The sequence below is a fragment of the Zea mays genome, chromosome 2 (genome assembly GCF_902167145.1).
Source record: "Zea mays cultivar B73 chromosome 2, Zm-B73-REFERENCE-NAM-5.0, whole genome shotgun sequence".
Classification (NCBI taxonomy): Eukaryota; Viridiplantae; Streptophyta; class Magnoliopsida; order Poales; family Poaceae; genus Zea; species Zea mays.
In genome coordinates this window covers 87219845-87243093 of record NC_050097.1, presented here as the reverse complement: position 1 = coordinate 87243093, position 23249 = coordinate 87219845, and the positions used below count along the sequence as shown (strand labels likewise).

At 45.7% G+C, this 23249-nt stretch overlaps 2 protein-coding genes across 4 annotated transcripts in view; one reads left to right on the top strand and one right to left on the bottom strand.

The window, feature by feature from the left end:
* Positions 1 to 10276, top strand: part of LOC103648775 (probable cleavage and polyadenylation specificity factor subunit 1) — a 72939-nt gene extending 62663 nt beyond the window's left edge. For all 3 annotated transcript variants that reach the window (XM_020548358.2, XM_020548356.2, XM_020548357.2), the window contains exons 22-26: positions 35 to 163; positions 261 to 434; positions 6320 to 6505; positions 8813 to 9180; positions 9897 to 10276. In XM_020548358.2, coding sequence (XP_020403947.1) covers positions 35 to 163; positions 261 to 434; positions 6320 to 6505; positions 8813 to 9180; positions 9897 to 10011 — 972 coding nt within the window. In that variant the 3' untranslated portion in view covers positions 10012 to 10276. The remainder of the gene's footprint in view (positions 1 to 34; positions 164 to 260; positions 435 to 6319; positions 6506 to 8812; positions 9181 to 9896) is intronic.
* Positions 10277 to 22331: 12055 nt separating this feature from the next.
* LOC111590827 (uncharacterized) lies at positions 22332 to 22988 on the bottom strand. Its single transcript, XM_023301631.2, has 3 exons — positions 22897 to 22988; positions 22587 to 22809; positions 22332 to 22503 (listed from the first exon to the last, which is right to left on the bottom strand). The coding sequence occupies exons 1-3, from the start codon at positions 22986 to 22988 to the stop codon at positions 22501 to 22503; spliced, it is 318 nt and encodes a 105-aa protein (XP_023157399.1). The 3' UTR covers positions 22332 to 22500.
* Between the last annotated feature and the right edge of the window lie 261 nt (positions 22989 to 23249).

Below are 23249 nucleotides of genomic sequence, written 5' to 3'. Positions count from 1 at the left end.
TTATTTACCAGAATATTATTGATTTTCGCCTCAGAACACATCTACGAAGGAAAATGAAACCCTGATGGCCATTGGAACTGCTTATGTTCAAGGGGAGGATGTTGCTGCTAGAGGACGGGTGCTTCTGTTCTCTTTCAGTAAAAGTGAAAATTCTCAAAATCTGGTGAGCATTATTGGACTTCTTTGGATAAAAATTTCTTAGTTTCCTACTGGCATTTCAACTAACACTCTTTATCTGGTTACCTGTTAATTTGTTTCAGGTTACCGAAGTCTACTCAAAAGAGAGCAAAGGTGCTGTATCTGCTGTTGCCGCTCTTCAAGGTCATCTACTGATAGCTTCTGGTCCTAAGATCACACTGAATAAATGGACTGGCTCTGAATTGACTGCCGTTGCATTCTATGATGCACCATTGCATGTTGTGAGCCTGAACATTGTAAGTATTGTAAATACTCTTTATTTATATGTGGTGCACGAAGGGGCTTTCATTTGAGTTGGTTAGGTGGTCTGAGTAGCACTCAGATCCTGAGTTCGAATCCCAGTGGGAGCAAATTTCAGACTGAGGTTAAAAAAGGTCACTCGCTGGTTCCTTTAGTTGTGTGCACACATGGTGGACTGACCTATGGGGGGGGATCCTCGTGTAGGGGTTGGAAGGGTTCAAAGCATGAGTACCAATCTGACTTGTAGGGGGCACATCCTCATGCTGCACGGGGGTAGCTTTCGTGACCTTTCTTGGTCGAGGCTCCGATTGAGGTTCTTAATATAGGGGGTGTTTGGGACTACTTTGCTCCACCAACTCTAACTCTGCTCTACCAACTCCATCATAGAGCAGCTCTTCTCTAGAATTGAACAATATTTTGATGTGTTTGGCTTGTAACTCAACTCCATCTCTAGAAAATTGAGCTTTTATTAAAAAATGTCTTTGTTATTCTTACGCTGATGTTGTATTTAAGATTTTTTTTTCAAGTATAAAAATATTATAATGCAACATGTAGGCGATTTACAGGTTGGATATTGATCGATTTCAAGTATAATTTTTTTGTAAGCTATTGTTTTTCTCGAAAAGCGCAGGAGAACTGCACTCCAATATATTATATCAGAAGGGAAGGGGAAAGAACCCCAGATACAAAAACCCTCCTTACAGAGGATGGAATTGGTGAGGCGTTCAGAGGTTAGCTTGTGGTGGAAGATCCACTTGCCGGTGACCACGTTGGTGCCTGGTGGAAACGGCACCAGGTCCTAAGTGTGGTTGGCCAGCAGGGTCACGTACTCCTCCATGGTGCGACGCTAGTGAGGCTCGGCGCGAACGGAGGATGGAATTGGTGAGGCGTTCGGAGGTGCGTCGAACGTCAGGACCAATCGCTCGACGAGGCGGAGAACGCCGGCCGCCCGACGAGTCACCATCGGGTGAATGTGGCTGGGTTCACGGTGGATGGCTACCGGGTGGTACACCAACGGCTTAGTGTGGGAATGAGCCGGAGGGGTAGCGGTGACCGAAGTAGTGGGCCGCTCGCGACTGTGGTAGACGATGGTGGGGTCGTCGAAGCGAGCCAGGCGAGGGCAGACGACGGGGCCGCACCGCTCGTCGACGGGGTCACACGTGGCGTGGGTAGGGGTGCGAGCGGTGGTGTCTTGGCTGTGTGTGGCACTGGTAGAGGCACGAGCCGGGGCATCTGGATCGCGCGTGGCGTGGGTAGAGGCGTGAGAGGTGTCTGAATCGGGAGGGGCCGTGGTGGAGGGACAGGATCAGACTGATGGAGGGAGTCGAGATCGGCAGGTGGGGAGGAGCCAGCAAGGGGAAAAACATCTTTGTCAAAAACAACGTGACAAGAGATGAGGATGCGTTGGGATAGCAAGCACAACCGAAAACATGAAGGTGGTCATAGGAGGAGGCGGCTGTGCATATAGGGCAAAGTGGTGAGTGGGGTGGCTCACCGCCTTCGAGGGGAGGCGATTGAGGACATGGCTCACCGCCTAGTGGTGGTGCGAATGATGCGTTCGGCCAGGCCATTATTGGGAGAGATGTAAGGGCATGAGAGACGCAACTGAACGCCGTGGGAGAGAAAGAATTAGCAAGAGGCGGAGTTGTTGAACTCGCGGCCATTGTCACACTGGAGGGCATGGACCGGGCCACGAAACCAGGTGGAGGCCCAGGCGAAGAAGTGGGTGTGAGTGGTGAACGTGTCGGACTTCAACCGAAGCTAGAAAGTCCATAGAAAATGAGAGAAATCATCCAAAATCACCAAGTAGTATTTATATTTAGAAAGACAGTACAAGAGAAGCCCAGAGATCACAATGAAGATCAAAAGCCTGCTCAGCCCGAGCGGAAGCAGTAAATGGGAGACGAGTATGGCGACCTAACTGACAAGCATGACAAAGACCCTCAAAATGCCCGCTACTACATGGAATATCTAAACTACTGGTGAGATTGGTCATGACGTCGGTCCTGGGTGGCCGAGACGACGATGCCAAGTGGTAGAGGAGATGGTGGAGGCCAGGATGGGTGGGGAGGACGCGCCGGTAGAGGGGCCCCGAGATGTCACATCGTGCGAGAGGGTCCTGGTGGCTAGATCCTTCACAAAGAAACCAAAAGCGTCAAACTCAATGGAATAAGAATTTTCGGCGGTGAACCGACGAACGGAAAGAAGGTTGTGAGTAATATGTGGAGCTACGAGAACACTCTTGAGATAGAACGGTCCTTGGAGAACCGAGGCACCTATTGAGGTGACCGGGAGAGTGGAACTGTTCCAAACAACGATCGAGGAGGGATGGGAAGAGAGGGGGATGGGAGCGAGAAAGCGTACCCGCGGTGGAGGTGGTGTGGTAGGATGCACCAGAGTCAACCACCTATTCGGAGGGGAGTGGTGTCATCACCATGGTGCTGAAAGCAGCGATGAGGGAGGCTGAGTCGCACCCTCCAGTCAGCGGGGACCAAGATGTCGGGGTGGGGGTCCTCAGAGGCGGGAACGAGGGCAGAGCCGGAGTCGTCGGAGGCACGCCATAGGGGGACACCGTCAGGAGGGCCGGCGTAGGAGGACGAGGCAGGGAGGCACCCGGGGCCTGGCTCGGCCACATGGAGAACAACGGCCACGCTCGGCCGCCACCCTGACTGGAGGGACCACTTCGGGTGGAGCAACCCTTGCGGAGACGACACCTCCGTCGGTGGTGGGAGCCAGACGAGGGGCCGCAGGGACGACAAGGGGAGGGTGGATAGGAGCCCCGGTTGACGAAGGGCGAAGGGCCTGACCCCCCGCAGGTGCATGACCACCGGGAAGCTTGCTGTAGAGAGTGGGCGCGAGTGTCTCAGTCTCCATGGTGAGCTCCTCGAGGAGAAGCTTGTTGCGAACGGCGTGGAAGGTGGGGAAGGTAGCAGTTCTCTTGATGAGAGCCTTCAGGTGGCCGTAGCGGGGGGCTGAGGCCACGCAGAAGGTTCAACACCAAGGTACGGTCGGCGACGGGCTCGTCGAGGCCGTGGAGAGAATCCACCATGCCTTTCATCTGGCGACAATACTCACCCACGGAGAGACCCCTCTGTGTAGAAGCAACCTTGATCCACATACGGGGGTCCACTGAATACATAAGGAAGTAGTCCTCACATCTAGTTTGCCACAACTTGGGATTCCCACCGTCAAATGATGGGAAATGGAGTTTCGGTAGGTTCCCTAAATTCCTGGCAAAATTAGGATCCTGAACACTACCCCCCATAGCATCAGATGTATATGGATGGTTATCCCAACTCGTCCGGTTTGGCCTAGTATCATGAGTTTGGGGAATGTAGGGAGAATGCATACCATTGTTCGGGAGATGGATTGGAATTTGGGAATTCTCAATTCCATACTCCCGAGGTTGACAAGCGTTGCGGTGGCCGTTGGCCCAGTCGGAGTTGTATGCGGTCGTAGAAGGCCGCTCCACCACAGGTACGTACGCTCCCAGGAGGCTCGGACGTGCTTGATGTTCTCCAGCAATGCCGCCCTCCAGGAGCTGAGTGAGGCGGGCGAGCTCTGACCGCATGGTGTCGACTGAAGACCTGACAGAATCAATGGAACCCTCGATGCGTGGTCGCCATGCCTCAAACACGGAAGACACATTTTCCAGCACTGCCACGCGAGTGGAAGTAGTTGCCATCAACTCCTGGACACGATACGCTTGGTCTTGCTGGAATTCCGCCATCTGCCCGTCCAAGCGTTCCCCCAATACGCGCGTCAGTTCCTCGTCGTTGAGCCTCCCTTGGATATTGGCGATGTTGGTTGCGTTCTGATCGACTACCTTCTCGATGCTGCTCCACCGCTGATCCTGGTGTTCGAAGCGGTCGCACAGTTGCTGCAGAAGCTTCGATTGGGTCGCCATCGTCCTGGATTGGACATCAATCGCCTTGGACTGCGCCTCCAGCGCCGCCGCCACCCCGGGATCAGACGCGCCCGCCATTTTCGCGCGACGAGTGTAATACGCGGACGTCGCCAGAGAATCGCCTGAATCTGATACCACTTGTCAGCGAACTGGACGTCCGGTGACCACTGTCGGACAGGAAGAAGGGAGCGGAAGAAGAAGAACAGAGGAACAAGAATTGGGGAATTATGATTCTGGTAATTTCTTCTTCCCTTCTCTGTCAACAACACCAGTATTTATGTCTCTATTACAATACGGCCCATGACCAGAGCCCACTGCTATTTCTTATTGGACCCACTCAGCTCCAGACACACGCTGATTCGGCCTCCTATCACGCCGGCCCATCCTTCGAACGGCGTCTTCTTCTTGACTCAGGCCTTCACTGTCCTTGTCTTGCATCTTCCTGGCTGATATCCTGACACCCTCTGAGAGAACAGGTGGAACTGCACATCGAGGTGGAGCGCCCGAGCCTCCTGGTTCCCAAGGAACTGCTCCTCGAGGGCTATCCATGCCTAGCGAGCGGTGCCCTCCTAGTTGATGACGATGTCCTGAAGCTTGACGGTGATGGTGCCGTTGAGCACGAGAGAACTACGTTGTCCATCTGGTACCAAGATGGGGACACTAGGGTGATGGCCTCCTCGAGGAGGTGGTCGGCGAGGGCTAACAGCCAACACGTGAGGATCACCTGAGTGCACAAACGAGGGTAGTGAGGGGACGTTGGGTCCAACACAACGAACACGAGGGACCGAATGTTGTGAACCCCGATGTCATGAGCGTGGAGGGTGGCGATGGTGTAGGCGTCGAGCCCGGAGGCATGGGGAGCCTTAGGAGCGATCGAGGGGGGTACGACTGTGACCGAGGAGGCACTACATGGTGGCCATCTGGGTGGTCAAGACGACGCCTAGGGCACACTCTTACTCCAAGGCAAGTACGGTGGTGATGACCGCGACTAGCGCGAAAGAGGCGGCTGGGGAGCTCGACGAAGACGTGCTGATATTGACCCACACAGGCTCGGTGAGGGGGGAACCCGGCAGGCCGTGACTGCTGCGGAGTGATTTCCGTAGAGGGGTCCAACCCCGGCGATTTAGGGGACCCCATGCCCGACGAGGGTACTTGCGTGGGAGTGGAGGAAACCATCGGGGAGGTTGCTGCTGCCGCTCCAGGCGGTGGTGGGGAGGAGACAACGCAGGGTCGCGACGATGTAAGGGCGAGGCGAGCAGAGGAGGCGTGCTCGCGCCCGTGGGGAGCAGGCTCGCGGTCGTAGAGACAGGGAGCGGCCCGAGCCTAGGACGGCGGCAGCAGGAAGCAGGCCCACGCCCGAGCCCACAACAACGACCGCTGAGAGCAGGCCTACGCCTGGGACAGCGACGGGAAGCAGGCCTGTGCCCACAGCGGTGGCACCCGATTCCGTGGTAGTTGCGGTGGAGGAAGTCGTGCCTGCAAGTGCGGCGACGCTAAGGGCCGCGGCGGCCATTGCGGTCGGGTCCATTGGGTCCATCTTTGGAGGGGAGGGGGGGTTGCGGCGGCCGGATCTCGCCGTCGGCTACAGGTGGAAGGGGTGGGAGGAGTGGGAAGGAAAACAAACCTAACTCTATACCATGTGGGAAACTCTAACTAAGGGTTGGGACTTGTATTAATAGACCAATAGATGTTGGGTCTGGCCCATTACACAAAGGTATGACGGTAATTACAAGGGGCCAACCCCAAAACCCTAAACGGGTTCTAACAGGTAGTGTGTTGTGTACATTGTAATGTGCCTTGATACACATTCCTGGATATATATCCCTTACCCAACTAGGGTTAGGGTTTCATTCTCTCAACAATATGCATTTTTTTTGTGTGTAATGCCATGTTGCTGTAGGCTATTTCAGTACTGTACCAACCACCAAGCACTGACCTATTACAATAGCTGACATTCTTTCATTGCCCTAATAGGTGAAAAACTTTGTTTTATTTGGTGATATTCACAAAAGCATATATTTTCTTAGTTGGAAGGAACAAGGTTCTCAATTGAGTCTGCTGGCAAAAGATTTTGGTTCACTTGATTGTTTTGCAACTGAGTTCTTAATTGATGGAAGCACCTTGAGCCTTGTAGTTTCAGATTCTGACAAGAACGTGCAGGTAATTTGTCCCTTCTTTTGTATTAATTAGTTTATACATAAGCAGTAGCAATCTCCTTATTAGCTTGCCTGCAATGCATTGGCAGCTTGAAACATCATATTTTCACTTAGAACATGATTAATTCTTGTAGGATTATTCTTACCTGGATTACTCGGTATGGCGAACTAGCATTCAATACATGTTTGTTCAATATACAAATAAATAAATGATAAAATTGAAATCAGTTTTAAAGAAAGTACTAGGCTAGTGTTTAGCTAGATCTAAGCGCCAAGCCTGTGTGCAAGTGCATGTTGGTATGACGAATGAACCCCTTGCTTAACCCAAAGGGGATGGCTCTTGGGCACCTGTTTGGTGGCATTCCCCTAAGTAGCAGCCTTTGTTATGCTTATACGTCTTAAGCATGCTTTAGAATGATGGCCTCCCCAACTCCTTGTTTCCATCTTACAGTGGGTACTAGACAGGGAAACGATGGCAGTTGTCAGGTGCATGGAAAACACACTTTCATATTACCAGGAGCATTGTTAAGTCCATGGGAAACACTTTTTCACAAAGCTCAATCATTATCTCCTTCCTGACAATATGGGTTTAGATTTTTTTCCTGTAGCAGCATATTGCAGTCCTACCAGTTTATGTATAGTAATTATTCTTATGTGGTTCTATTGGACTTCCTGCAAATTGGTCTATGCTACAATATCTAGCTGATTCCACATCTGAATGAAGTAACATTCACATGATTGTTTGATGAGATAATTCCTTACATGCCAGTGAATGATAGCAAATTCTCTCATTGCGGTGAAAAGAACCTGTCTCCACGCCACCATTACAATTTTCGGGTCCTCCTGCCACTTCTGGTAGTTGACTACTAGAGAAGAGATAAAGACCACTGTGCCCCTATCTTCCATCTTCCTCTTCATGCACCATTCTTTTGCCTTTCTCCTTGGTGTGGCAACAGGGAGACAACCCTGTAGTCAAACAACCAGGACAGTGCTGGTGCAGTGCACGAGGGAAGGCTTGAGTCAGAAGTGAGGTACTTTGTGTTGATGTGACCGGGTTGGACATGGTAGGTACTTTCAGCAGTGGAGCGGCAGGAGATGCAGCCTGCTATGCTGTCGTCAGCCTGGTGATAGCGTGTGTTCTCTGTTGGGAACAAAGCCGTAGACAAGGAGAAGCATGGGGAGGTTGGCGAGGTGTTTGACTGCAGCAGGGTGGCCGGTGGGAGGTCTCCATAGGTGGACAGGCCTCGTGAGATCAGCGATTGCAGTGGAGCAGGCGCCCCCTTGCTCCTGCAGCTCCAGTGAATGAGTGAGTAGGGGCTTAGGACCGCAATGAAGGCATGGAGGGTAGTTGAGGAAGGGTGGAGCGGTGTCATGCAGTTCGATGGCTGTGTGGGTGAGTGAGCTGAGGGGCTAGGGTCGCAGCTAGTGATGAACTGGGCACATTGGGCTTCTGGGCCTTGGCGATTGTGAGAGGCCTTCCAATCTCCACAAGGAGCGTGATGGGAGCACCTGCCTGTGCCAACTGTCTGGCGGCAGACTAGGAATCTTTCCCTCTGTCATGGTTGAACATAGCGCTAAAATAAAGATCTTGTGGATCTTGCTGTGCTGTGCAGCATTGCTGGTGCATATCTGCTAGTCATAAGATAGAGCCACGTAGGGGCAGGGTTGACACAGGCAAAGCAAGAGGGTGTGAGGGTCATTGCCGTTGCCATTGGTGACACAGGCAAAGCAATGAGGCTCATTTGTAAGAGGGCCTTTTCATAGTCTCATTATCCTGGAGGCCTGGTGTTTATGGCTGCATCGCAATAAGGCGGTTTTTGATGGTGTCAACCCTTCATTGAGCACCATTCAGAGGCTTTTCTTGGATGAGGTGGAGTGCTGGTGTATGGCTGGTGCGAAGCAGCTCAAGAGTCTCGGACTTCTTGCTGCTTTTGCTAGGATCAGGGCTATTCCTAGTGCATGAGGCTGTACTGTTTTTTCCTTTTTATTTTTTTGCCTGTTTGGCATTGTACTTTGGTCCATTTCGGACCTTTCTCTCTTTCAATATAATGATGCGCAGTTCTCCTGCGTGTTCGAGAAAAAAAAACTTTGGCCGTTTCTGCAAAATTGACAGATTCTATCTGTAGAGCCCTAATAGCGAATTGTGGTAACCGAACTGACTAAGGGGAAGAGAAGGGTGGGGAGACTTCAAATAGTGTTCTAAGATGGATCAATTTTTTTTTGTGTCTTATTCAGAATTTCGATATTTTTCAGTGGAACACAAGGATTTGGCCCTTCATTACATTATTTGATTAATGATGACACCTTGCAGATTTTCTATTATGCCCCCAAAATGGTGGAGAGCTGGAAGGGGCAAAAGCTCCTTTCCAGAGCAGAATTTCATGTTGGAGCCCATGTGTCGAAGTTTCTGAGATTACAGATGTTGCCTACACAAGGATTAGCATCTGAGAAGACAAATCGTTTTGCTCTTGTATTTGGAACGTTGGATGGTGGAATCGGATGCATTGCACCTGTTGATGAATTGACATTTCGACGGCTCCAGAGCTTGCAAAGGAAGCTCGTAGATGCCATACCCCATGTCTGTGGATTGAATCCAAGATCGTTCAGGCATTTCAAGTCAAATGGCAAGGCACATCGTCCTGGACCAGATAACATCATTGACTTTGAGCTTCTTTCTCAGTAAGTGGATCTTCAATGCATCTTGTCATTTCATCGATTTCAATGTAAGGTTAAATGGCGTTCTGTTGAAGCAAAATTTTACGCTAGTAAAATGCAAGCGAATCCAAATCAGCAAGATATATTATACTAAGGTGCTGAACAAACATGATAATCTTCCAAATGTTGCAGAGCAATGGAACTCGTTCCCTTGAATGGTTCAAAATTGTTTGTTAGTAAATTTAGTGAACTTTGAAGTGGAACATTTGAAAATATTTCGATGTTATTGTGGTTGAGTATCAAATTAGAACCTATTGATATTTCTTAAACCAACCAGCGCTTGACTATCCTCTTATTTGTGTGTCGCTAGTATGTACTACCTCCGTTTTCAAATATTTGTCGCCCGCTAGTTCATTTTTGAACTAAAACGCGACAAATAAAAAACAACGGAGGAAGTATGTAATAAAGATTTTGAACAGAATTCGGCCCCACGCTTGTTACACTATCCCAGTCAGGCCTAGTTTGGGTACTCTAATATTGACCTCAATCCACTTGTATTGAGGTAGATTGGGGTATAACTTAAACTAATTTACACCCCAATTCACCTCAACACATGTGGATTGAGGTCAATACTAGAGTACCCAAACAAAGCCTCAAGAAAGTTCTCATATTCTTTATTTCGTTTTTATGGTATCATGCATTCTTAACTATGCAGGTTTAAAATTTTCACCTTTTTGCAGCTATGAGATGATGTCTTTAGAAGAGCAGCTCGAGATTGCGCAGCAGATTGGAACTACCCGCTCTCAGATTCTTTCTAACTTTAGTGACTTTTCACTGGGCACTAGTTTCTTGTAAGTGGTAACCTGTGGCTAAGTAACACCATGCTTCTGATGAAAGTGGTGCTTGCCATTCATTAGCCACGTCAAGAATTAGGCCCAATTCCATCAACATGGTCACTTCCACCAGTTTTATTGTAAAGATGGCTGCTGTAATTTAGATATTAATGGTGTAACTGGAAGTTGGGCGCTTGGCAACTGATTGCAACCATATTTGTTTCGTTGGACTGAAGTAGTATTGGAAACTGCACTGAAAATGAACTATCTGAAGAGTTTCTCGACAACGTCTCAGCATAATAAGGGGATGTTTGAATGCACTAGAACTAATAGTTAGTTGGCTAAAAGTTGGTAGTAGAATTAGTTAGCTAATAAATAACTATCTAACTATTAACTAATTTATCAAAAATAGCTAATAGTTGAACTATTAGTTAAGTTGTTTGGATGTGTCAACTAATTTTATACATTAACTAAAAGCTATAGTGCATTCAAACACTCCCTAAGTCATGTTTGGCTTAGCTTTTAGCTAAACAACGAAGACCCTGTTTGGAAGCAATATTATTTTTAAGTTAGGAGAGGCTACCTTGGTTTTTAAGAAACTGAGAATCAAATTTTTATAAACTGAGTAATAAAACTTATGTTTAGAACCATCTCAATTTCTATAAACTAGTGTGTTAAAAATTGGATGGTTTCTATAAACTGAGTCATAAAGTTTATATAATAAAGTTTATATGAAAAGCATGGTTTTTTGAGTTTGGAAAACTAATAGTATCATCGAAAATCTACCATTAGCTTCTCAAAATAAAAAACCTAACAACACTTTTTTTTAAAAAAAACTTTAATAGCTGAGCTTCACCCGCTAAAAAGTCAAGATTCACTATACTATCCTTCATGTTACCTTGATGATGTGTCCATTATAGACATTGACAAAGCATAACAAAAAAAGGTATGCTGTAGACAAGACACATTGAATCAAAAGAAAAGTTTAGTACAAGAACATTAAACAGTACCTCAAATAAGGAAACACCAGAGTACATACCAAATCTACAATTTAATCAAATATAAGTTAAGCAAAGATGAAGCATAAATTTGCACTAAAATAAAGAGCTAAATTTAATATAAGAAATACAAGTAGAGTCAGGTGACTTGTGTTATATTTTAATTGAAATTATGTTAGTTACGACTAGGAGATTTTGGCAATTGCGTATTTCTGTCCTTCTAAAATGTGTTTTTAATAGATTCCAGATCAATTCCTTTAATTATCTCCCTCTCAATATACATCATTAAATCATTAAGACAATCATTAAACATCTTGTTTGCGACTCGATTTAATAATCTTCATAACCGAGAAAGTTCTTTCGATCAATACAGTCGCTACCGGTAGTAGCAATGCCAACTCAATAGGTGTTAAACCAATGAAAACACTATATGCCTCTTAAGTTCAACCATTTTATTACTAGGCTTGCAAGGTCATGAAAAATTCCAAACTCCTCAAGTCTTCTTACATGAATAATGAAGGTTGCTAGTTGATCTTGCTTTCCAATCATTGAAGGAAAAATCTTTCAAATAGGTCATCTTCCTTGGTATGTCGCCTTTAAACTCATTCCCGAACATCAGCTTCACGTAGGGTTGGTCTATTTTGGTTTTGGGGGTGCGTAGGAGCCATACCAGTGTTCGCCGACGAGGGCATCTGCCGTGTGGTCCGTTTCCGCCGCCTCACTCGGCACCGTGGGGAAGAAAGGGCTTGCGGCCGTCGACCTCATATGAACGAGCGAGATCATGACAACACTTAACCGTTCGCGCATTTGGTCGCAGCCATTGGATGCGAACCTGGCGGTCACTAGATTAGGGCGTGTGTCAGCCCTTGATCTTAGATCAGGCTGATGTAGTCGAGTACCGCTTCGGGATATGTTGTGGGGTGTTGGATGGGGATCCAATGGCCGTGGTTTGCGTGTGTGTGGGCGGCTGTGGTGATTTTGCTAATGAGCCCTCAGGGTTAAGGGTAATAAACCCATCGTCCCCGGCCTGTACGAATTAATGTCATCTGTGCCCTGCAAAATTGATAAAACCCCCTAGGTTTTCTAAGATTTATGCCCGTCGTCCAAAAGTCTAGAATAAAATAAATAAACAATTACTTAAGTAGTTAATAATCATTTGTAGGTGTAAAATAAGTATGGAAACCCTTGAATGAGTATAACTTACTCATTTTAATTCCTTTTTGATCTATTCCAGTTGCATTAAATCCATAATAATATTGTTTATCCTCTAGTAACTTTATTTTGTTATGAAACATAAATTAAGATTATGTACTTGTTGGGGGCCTTCGTCCTCCGAAGGTCCTCAAAAACATGATTTGACAATGTTTTCCGAGTGGATTATGTGAACAGGTATTTTCGGATCCAGAATTATGAATATGGAGCACGGCCAGGACGAAGCCTGAACCAGACGAAGGTCGAGTGTAGCCGAAGCTGTGCGCAGGGAAGCTTCGGCGCGATGGCAGAAGGGGGAACCGACTTAAAGATGAAAAGACTTCGGGGGCCTCGACAGATTTCCATAAGCCGTTAACAAATGTAATGGACATGGATGTAATTTTACGTGGGCTGCGTCCCGCGTCTATAAATAGATGAACAGTACTCCCGTACTGTTCACGGGGACTTGGCATTTGCTTTTGCGTCACGCTTGTACTTTCTACCTTCTCTCAGGACCGAAGGTACATTTGTAGTTTGGAATCATTTCTATTTTTCCATGTTAATAAAATAGAAATGATTCTGCGATGATGCTTATACTATATTTCATGCTTTATATAAGTCCCTCGTCATTATCTGCTATGTTTGCGAAGGTATTTCTCTTATGACCTTCGTCCCAGACTCATTATTTCCCGAAGGGGACATAATGCTTCGAAGGACGAAGGACTTTAACACTTAACACTTTTTATGTTGCCTTGTTCTTAACTCTTAGCATTTGAGAACAAGTCCCCAACATTGGCGCCCACCTCCGGTGAACTCACTTCCACTTCGAGTCTTCGTGAACACCCTCGGAAGCAATAGACCTTCGCTATGGCGCCGAAGAAAGCTTCAGCGGCTGGGGCTGCAGCACTACAACCGCTGGACCACAACCAGGAGACCGTCTCTCTTCGGGAGGCCAGAAGCCAGAAGAGAAAAGCTGTTAGCCCGACGCTTGAGGAAGAAGAGCTAGACCAAGAAATCAGAGAGATGGAGATGCTACATCAACAAGTGCAGAGGAAGAAGGAGAAGATGGCCCGCCTAGCTGAGTTGCAAAGGCAAATTGACGAAGCTTCTGAGGAAGTTCGCCATCTCACTCACGATGAGCAGAACAGAAGGCCTCATCAGAAAGACCTCCATCAGGAGGGCTTCGTCAACGAAGACGACTGGTATGATAATTTCCATCAGGGAAATTTTGTTTTTGATGATGCTTCTCCTCTGTCTGCTGAGCTGCAGGCTACACCTTGGCCTCCATCCTATAAGCCACCCCAGCTCCCCATGTTTGACGGCCACTCCGACCCGAAGCAATTCTTGATGAGCTACGAAGCAACAGTGTCTTCGTACGGGGGCAACGCTGCAATCATGGCGAAGTCTTTCGTCATGGCCGTCAGGAATGTTGCTCAGACCTGGTATTCCTCCCTTCGGCCAGGAACAATCACTTCATGGCAGAAGCTGAAGGATATGTTACTGACCAGCTTTCAAGGATTTCAAACGAAGCCGGTTACAGCTCAAGCCCTCTTCCAGTGTATTCAGGATCACGAAGAATACCTTCAGGCGTATGTCCGAAGGTTCTTACGATTGAGAGCGCAGGCACCAACGGTGCCCAATGAAATCGTTATCGAAGCCATGATCAAGGGGCTCCGTCCTGGACCTGCAGCTCAATACTTTGCTCGGAAGCCTCCTCAGACCTTGGAGAAATTGCTCCAAAAGATGGATGAGTACATTCGTGCTGACAATGACTTTCGCCAAAGAAGGGAGGAGGCCTTCAGATTTTCTGAGATGACCAGGGGCTTCGGAGGAAGATACTACCCGAGGCATGTCCGTTCCATTCACAACACTCAGAATGATGATAAGGGGAGTCAGCAAAACAGGCCGCAGTGCTCCTCACAGGCTTCGGGGCAACAACAAACTTTCTTTCGGCCACCAGTTCCAAGAGGCAGAGGCGCCAGGGGCTTCGGCGGAAGATTCGGAGATCAGCCAAGGAGACTGTTTTGCCTATTCTGTGGAGAGGGCAAGGGCCACACCACTAGGACGTGCCATGTTACAATCCAGAAGCAAAAGGAACTAGCCGAAGCTGCATCTCAACAAGCTCAGTCGAAGCAGGTTATGCATACTGCTTCGTTTCATCCGCCTTATGTCCCACAATACATAGACAACCACCCTGCGGCTTCTGTAGCTTCGGCAAGTCAACCTCAGCAGCTTCCGCCTCCACCTCCATTGCAGCAAGGTCAACAGCCAGAAGGGAGTCAATATGCTCCACATCAGAGGGACTTCAGAGAACAGTCCGAAGCTCGCACAGTCAACAGCACTGTGCCAGAGTCGAAGCACATTTATTGACATATCCTACCTTTGATAGCAGTCTTTTCTATTCAGTTTTATTTTCTGTGAAGCAAAAAACATTGATAGTTTTCATGTAATAATTTCGTTGTTTCCCACGAGGAAAATCTATTTGCTCCACAGGCCTAAGTTGCTGAAGCCTAAAACTTTTTCCGTTACCAAGGAGGATCTTCGGATTAAAAATCCTTCGGAGTAACAGAAAGTCGTTCTAAGGAACGCAGAGTAAGTTTATGAAGTCACAAAAAGCCGTTCCAAAGGGAGCGCAGTGTAAGTTTTCTGCTCAGAAGTCGTTCCTAAAGGAATGCAGAGCCTACAGCGAAAAGTCAACGCTGATACCGCCTAAGTAAAAGGCGAAGAAGCTCCTAAGGGAGGCTTACAGCGAAAAGTCAACGCTGATACCGTCTAAGTAAAAGACGAAGAAGCTCCTAAGGGAGGCTTACAGCGAAAAGTCAACGCTGATACCGTCTAAGTAAAAGACGAAGAAGCTCCAAAGACGTTCCCAAGGGAATGCAGAGCTTACGAATATATTTTATGTGTATCTCCGGAACAAATGTCACATGCATAACATAACATCATCACATCATTTTGCATAGCATAAGCATCATACATCATATTGCATTTGGCAAGAGAAGGAGATACTCTCAACCTTCGAAAGGATGCTTTGAGAAAGTGACATCGAAATTGTACAGCTTCGGAATACAGCTTCGGAGAATATTTTTACGAAACATGGGCGGGCTTTATCAGATCAATATCGAAGTTGTATAGCTTCGGAGTATAGCTTCGAAGAATGTTTTGACGAAGCATGGATGTGATTCATCAGAATAATTTTAACGGAGAATGCCTTCTTCACGAAGCATGAAAAGAAGGGAAGGTGTTTTTTCGCCAAAGGCTCAAAAATGGTATGTATTTAATGTTTCATGCATCGTAAAGAATTCAATAATGAAAGGAGATTTGTATATTACATTCAAATGTACAAAGTGTTACATAGATTACACTTTAAATGATTTTTCCAAATAGCATCTAATCTTCTCTCAATACTTCTTCGGCGGCCTCATTTAGAAGTTGGTCAGCAATCTTGTCCAAGATAGTTTCGGCCATTTGTTTAATTTCTTCGTCGACATTTGATCCAGCAGTTTCTGAGGGAAGAGAACATTTCTTCATTACTTTTGCAAACCTTGAGCAAAGTTTGGAATAAAAATTACAACACAATAAGAGCGACTAATTGGTACCTAATTGCCTTTCGGGCTCTGTACTCCTTTCGGCAGCTTCTGCCACTTTTCTGGCGTCATGAATGCCTTTTTCGCTCCTTTGGATGATCTCTTGCGCCATTCCTCGGCCGCCGTCGTTCCAGATATCAGTAAAAAATTTGCCACCAACCACGCTTGCTTCGGCCGAGGGGTCCTTGACGTCTTCGGAAGATAAGGTAGCTTCGGGTTGAGCTAAAAATTTTACATGCCCGCAACCTTTCTTCTCTAAGACAGAAGCAATTCCTCTGGCGCCCGAAAAAGCGCATATGTCGCCACGACTGTTCAGAATCTCTTCGAAGGCCTCTGCTTCGTGGCTAATCCATTCCAGCGGACCTTCGGGATTGCCTCGAGAGAAATTCTCTTCGCTGGAAAAGGCGCCTACGCTGGCGAAGCTGGATTTAATTTTATTCACACATTCTACAGATTTGACATAGCATTTCCCCTGAGATGTGTGAAGCTCCTTAACTTTTGATTCCAATTTGCTGACCATAAAATCACTAAGTTCTCGTTTCGTTTCCTCAAGCGCGCGCTCCTCTTTAGCTCTAGCCACTTGTTTCTGAAGATCTTTAATCTCGCGTTTTTGAGCTTCGGCCTGGGCCTTTGAAGCAGCTTCGTCTTTTTTCACTTTATCTACCAGTGTAAGCAGAATTTTATCTTTTTCCAAAGCTTCGTTTCTCAGTCTGATAACTTCGGAGCGTAAATTGTTAAACGCAATTTCATAGCTTTCATCTTCGGCGCTCTTTTGGGCTCTTAGTGCGTTGCTTAGGATCAGGCCCTATACGAAAAAGAATTCATATAAGAAAAAAGGAATGAGTTGCGTAAAAATAAGGGGGTTTTTCAAGTGTCTAATTCCTATACCTTCAGGCTGTTGTACGCAAGACTGTCTGCGAGATCTTCTTTCGTCATGGCGCTTAATCCAGATTCAAGCTTCGGGAAACCAATACTTCTGGCCATTTCTCGGCAGACAGATAGCTCTTTGTTGTCAGGCAGGCAGTATAAGAAGTCATCTTCATTCGTTCCATTGAATATTACTGCCCCCTTCGGATATTTTAGTTCCTTTGCATAATGGATGGCTTCATGAGTTTCTTCTTCGGATAGCTTCTTCCCCGAAGCATGTCGTATCATGTAATCACGCATGCTGACAGGTGCTTCGGGGATGGCGGTGTCAGTTTCTTCAACTAATACTGGTTCTGGAATTTTTATTGCTTCGGCTTCAAAAGGTTGCTCCTTGTAGGGCTCTGAAGGCCCAGCTTCAGCTTCAGCTTGTTGAGCCGAAGCTTCAGTAGAAGCTTCAGCAACTTCAACACTCTTTTTTGGAATTGTGCTTGAAGACTTAATTGTCTCCAAGACGTCTAGTACATTTACCATTCTTTTCCTTTTTGGGGTCACTGATGGCCCCTTTTGGTTTTTTACTGTTTCAATATTTACTGCAGGACTCAAAACTTCTAATGTTTTTTCCTTAGTCGGCTTTTTCGCTTCTTCCATTTTTTCTGTGGATGGTGCTTCGGCCATCTCCGCAGTTTCTGGCAGCAAGGTTGGCTGTTCAGCTTCGGTGGCCGAAGAAGCTTCTCCGGTGAACTCAGGCACCGAAGCTGGTTCAATATAACGCGGCCGATGCGTAAGAACCTTTATCTTTTTCCTTTTCGGTTCTGGCTCACTAGGAGCAGCTGCAGCTTCTTCTTTTGCAGAGATTGTGTTTTTTCTCTTCTGCCTTCGAATGGGATAGCAGTAATCAGGATAGACAAACCCAATGGCATCAAATACCCGATTCAGTCTCTTCTTTTTTCGGCCTCCGAAGGCTGCTGACATTGCATTATCTTCAGCCTTCGAGTAGGTCCCGAGTAGCTCATCACTTAAATTGTCAATGCTTTTCAACCACTCATCATCTGGCTCAATAAATTTATCTCCAAATTTGAAGGTGTACTTCAGTCTCACAAGCTCACCTTCGTCGGCCTCTTTTATGGTTTCTTGTGGCATTTCCCATTTCTCAGCAAGCGGCCACACCCTGAAGGCGATATGTTCTTGTACTAAGTCCCTTGTTCCTATAAAAGAACAGACAACGCCGAAGGCTCTTTGGCACTTTTCGGCGGCTTCGTTCATTTCAACCTTCGGCCTCCGAAGGCCGAAGCTTTGCCAAATAGGACGCATAATTATACCTTTGATGTCTTCTCGTGCTGATAAGTCATTCTTCACATAAAACCATTCTGTCATCCAATCCCCGGGCCATCTCTTCCGAAAGGTTGGTACGGGACAGCTTGCCCCGGACCGAGAAACGAAGCTGTAGCAGCCAAAGTTGTTATGGTACTGTTCTTTGCCCCAAGGCTTTGTTTCATACAATAATTCATGAACATTACAGAAGCTTCTTGCGTCAGGCTTCAGACCTTGGCTCCTCGCGGCCCACACGAAGATATTTAGCCTTATAATTGCCTCGGGAGTAAGTTGATGAAGATAGACTTCGAAGATTTTCAACACCTCCACGACGAAGCTGCTCAAGGGGAATCGCAATCCAGCTTTCAAAAAGCTTCGGTACACCACAACTTCATTTTCTTCAGGGTGTGGACAAGTTTTTTCCCCTTCGTCCGCCCTCACAATGGACAGATCCCGGAAATACCTTCCTCTCATATTAACAAGATGATTCTCTTTGATAGTTGATTTACCATAAACTGAATGGCTTGGTCGCCAGGGGCGATCTTCGGAGTCTTCGCCACTACTGTCCATATCATAACTTTCACTGTCACCAGTATCTTCAGACAGCCCCTCCAGAATTTCCTTGGTAATCTTTTCTGTGTTGGACTTCGACATCGCTATAAGAAACCCTAGGTTCTTCTCTTCATCAAGACTCAGCTTCATCTCAGTAGCAGCCTTCTTAGCAGCTTCAGACATCTTCGGAAGCGCTAAAAGACTGTTTTTAAAAGCCGAAGCTTCAAAGCTAAAAGATCAGCAAATCTTAGTGCACAAGAGCTAAAAATTTTAGTGGGCCGAAGCAGAGGGCAAGTGTGCGTACCAAATCAGTTCGCGATGTGATCTTATTTATACGCCTAGGGCGTTGAAAATTGAAAGGTCCCGCTTGTCAGTAGATGTTGCTATTCTAGCAAAGGGAAGGTGTTTTTTCGGACCTTCGGCTCAAGGCCTTCGTCCATATCGCAATCTGAATTTATTATTTACAAATTAATATTGCGAGGGGCTACTGTTGGGGGCCTTCGTCCTCCGAAGGTCCTCAAAAACATGATTTGACAATGTTTTCCGAGTGGATTATGTGAACAGGTATTTTCGGATCCAGAATTATGAATATGGAGCACGGCCAGGACGAAGCCTGAACCAGACGAAGGTCGAGTGTAGCCGAAGCTGTGCGCAGGGAAGCTTCGGCGCGATGGCAGAAGGGGGAACCGACTTAAAGATGAAAAGACTTCGGGGGCCTCGACAGATTTCCATAAGCCGTTAACAAATGTAATGGACATGGATGTAATTTTACGTGGGCTGCGTCCCGCGTCTATAAATAGATGAACAGTACTCCCGTACTGTTCACGGGGACTTGGCATTTGCTTTTGCGTCACGCTTGTACTTTCTACCTTCTCTCAGGACCGAAGGTACATTTGTAGTTTGGAATCATTTCTATTTTTCCATGTTAATAAAATAGAAATGATTCTGCGATGATGCTTATACTATATTTCATGCTTTATATAAGTCCCTCGTCATTATCTGCTATGTTTGCGAAGGTATTTCTCTTATGACCTTCGTCCCAGACTCATTATTTCCCGAAGGGGACATAATGCTTCGAAGGACGAAGGACTTTAACACTTAACACTTTTTATGTTGCCTTGTTCTTAACTCTTAGCATTTGAGAACAAGTCCCCAACAGTACTTAATTTCTTTTGTACCCAACTCCTAAATCTTTAGAAAATCATAACTTTATAACCGTAACTCCGAATTTAGTGGTTTTCGAACCCACGATCTCGTAGCATCGTGTAGAATAATATTATGAAGTTTGTGCTTATGTTTGGTGTGATGTTAATTTTGTTTATACAATGTTTGTTTGTATTGCTACAAATAGTAGTGAGGTCACGAGAATCTGAAGATCATCCTGGTACATGGAATCTCGAGTCTCAGGCAAGTTGTGCCCTTGATCACTCCTTTTTACCTAATAATGTTCGTTATTAATACTTGTGACATGCTCAGGTTAATTTGATGGGATCTAATAGGTTTCCCTAGCATTGTTTATCCCTCACCTTGCAAACAGATGAACTATTGGGTAGATTTGCTATTGCTCTACCTGGTTTTGGGAAACTAATGTTTTATTATGATCATGTTTCAATTATGTTATTGTTTAATTATTGTTCAAGATAAGATCATATTGTTAATTGGAACATGGAGAACCACTCAGTAAAACAGTGCTATCACAAGAGTGGTATGGGACGCCCTTGGCTGACTCATTAGGAAAGCTTGTGGAGGACTACCTTACCTGAAAGGGGCAAGGGCAGTAGGGGAGTGGTCGGTGTAGGGAGGTTCTCGAGCTGATTTTGCTGCAATGGCGGTCAGACGGGGGATCCCTGTATTGCGCTTCCTAGAAACTGTAGCGAGTTTTCTAAAGCTAGTGGAACTTTGTAAAGGCCTCATAGTGGTACCCTGCCTCATCTCCTCGACAGAGATGAATGAGAAGTCACGATCCCTTGGCAAATGGGTAACACGACTTGTGGGTAAAGATGCGCAACCTCTGCAGAGTGTAAAACTGGTATATCAGCCGTGCTCACGGTCATGAGCGGCTCGGACCCTCACATGAGTAATTTATGGAACTAAACTTAATTTAGCATATGCATTGCATTGTGGGTGTTGATATTAATTTGATCTATGACTTATTTGGGTTGGTATCTACTTACATTTAGTAACTGCTAATAAAATTTTGACCAACTTTAAAAGCAATGCTCAGCTTCAACCATCCTCTTTGGTAAGCTTGCCTTACACTTCACATGAGCTCGCACCTTTGGCGAGTTCATGCACATTATTCCCCACAACTTGTTGAGCGATGAACGTATGTGAGCTCACCCTTGTTGTCTCACACCCCACATGTAAAGGACAGGTACCACAGGATGAGGCGCATGAAGGATGTTGTGATGAGTTCGTGAGTGGTCTAGGCCGTCGTCTCCTAGTCAACTTTGGGTTGCTGGATCGTTGTCTCCTTATGATGTAATTATTTATTTATTTTGTACAAAACTCCTATTATATAATAGAGATGTGACATTCATTTCTGTACCATGAGTCATCTTATGTGTGAGACATGGTCCTAGCACACTTGGTGATTAATTTCGCGCTCGGGTTTTGGTGCCCTCAAAACCTGGGTGTGACAGAAGTGGTATCAGAGCGATGTTGACTGTAGGACGAAATCTAGATAGAAATGGACAACCCTTATCTACTTACCTTTGCTACTCTGATTCTTTCTAAACTTTTCCTAATTTTTTCTCATCTACTGCTGCTTTACTCTGATTACTCTTATCTTTTCTTTTCTAAGGACAAAAGTGGATTTCAAACTTTGAAATCCTGTACCTAAATGACCTTTAGGAATAGGAGACCTACTCTTAGGAACAAAAACAAAACTTTTTTATAGGTATCTATGTACTTGAAAGTTTGTTCTTATGATACTTGTCTGATTTGGATCTTTGATTGAGTGTGATGAGTTGTGGAGTAATGTCCACAATTGCATCTGCATATACATATAGGCATAAAAAATGTTTATAAAATAGTTAGACAACCTATATTCACTACACCAAAATAGTAAACTTCCTAGAGCCTAAACCCTAGGAAGTTAGCCCTAAACTCTAGGAAGTTAGCTAAACTCTCGGAAGTTAAGCCATCCCGTCGGAAGTTTGGCTCTCGGAAATTTTTTGTCGGAAGTTAGCTTAACTTCCTAGAGCCCTCTAGGAAGTTAGCTAACTTCCTACAGCCAAAGAAGCCTCTCGGAAGTTAGTAGGTTCTCGGAAGTTAGTAGCTTCACGCCGTCAGCGCCGTCAGCTGACTAACTTCCTACGACTAACTTCCTACGGCTGACTGTAGCCCCTAGGAAGTTAGCTGGCTAACTTCCTACGGCCCAATAAGCCTCTAGGAAGTTAATTTGACCAGCATTACAAATGTTGTTTATTTTTATTTTTACACCACATTCCACAACATAACAAATATATCAACAGCTATATAGCACAACATATTTTCACATAAAACATCTCACACACAATCACATAACAATATTTAAATCCATAGTCTCATCAATTACATCACAAAAGTCTCATCCATAGTCATAATAAGACACATCTCATCATCCAGTACTAATAAGAGACAATATCTCATACATAGTCATAATAAAAGTCTCAAGTATCAGAACACAATAACATGGAAGCTCACGGTCGTCGATCACCATCGGGTTACAGTGATGAGTGATGGTCGATACCTCCACTAGCGAAGAGGGTTTCGACAAAGTCTAACCCATCTTCTTGTTCATGCGTCGGCAAGGTAGTTGGAGGGGTCTAATATACATGTACAAATGATATTTGCTGAGTTACATCATAATATAACTAACAACAAGTAAATGATGATGAATTTGCATACCTGATGTTCGGTAGATGGAGATGTAGGTGTAGGTGGAGGTGAAGACCAAAGATAATGAACGGGAGGTGGTGGTGGTGGGGGCACCGGGACGTGTATCCCTTGGGTCTGTGCTAGTTACTACAAATTTGTCGAACTCAATCACATCAACATTTTAAATCAATACATATCTTAAAGTGAAATCTAATATCTTTTGAACTTACTTGTATGAGCGTTTGCTGTTGTTGAATCTGTGTAGCATAATATTCTTGTTGTGCAGCTTGTTGCTTCAAGTAATCCTGATGTCGCCTAAGTTCTTCTCGTAGTTGCTCCACTTCTGCTGGATCTTGAGTGGAGCGACAGGAGCTACGAGCAACAGACCTCGACGAACCTCCACGCTGAACCCTCACCTGGCTCGAGTCGATGACGTTAGCAAGCATTGTGTACCTACAAAACAAGTAACATCACAACAGATTAAGAATACATGTATTGCACTCAACCAATGAAACAATATAAGATATGTAGAGTCCGCACCTTCCAAGAGCTTTTCCACCACTTGCATACACAGCCTGAGGATCAATAGGTGAGGTCCTCCAGTCATAGTCTGGTCCATGCTGACTAGACATTGCCTCACCATATGCAGCCTCATACAAAAGAACAATGCAATCTTGCATACAAAAATTCATATAAATAGAACCTACCAAACATTTCAAAACACTCACCACACGATCTGTTGCCTTTTGGCTGCACAACACATATGGATTTGCAGGATCTGGTCCTCTGTGCCCCTAAGGTATATTTGAACATCACTGGGCATTGCACCAGTGCTAGCTTCCTGAATGTACATTTGACAAACATTATAACCAGAAATTACAGCAAGTCAACTA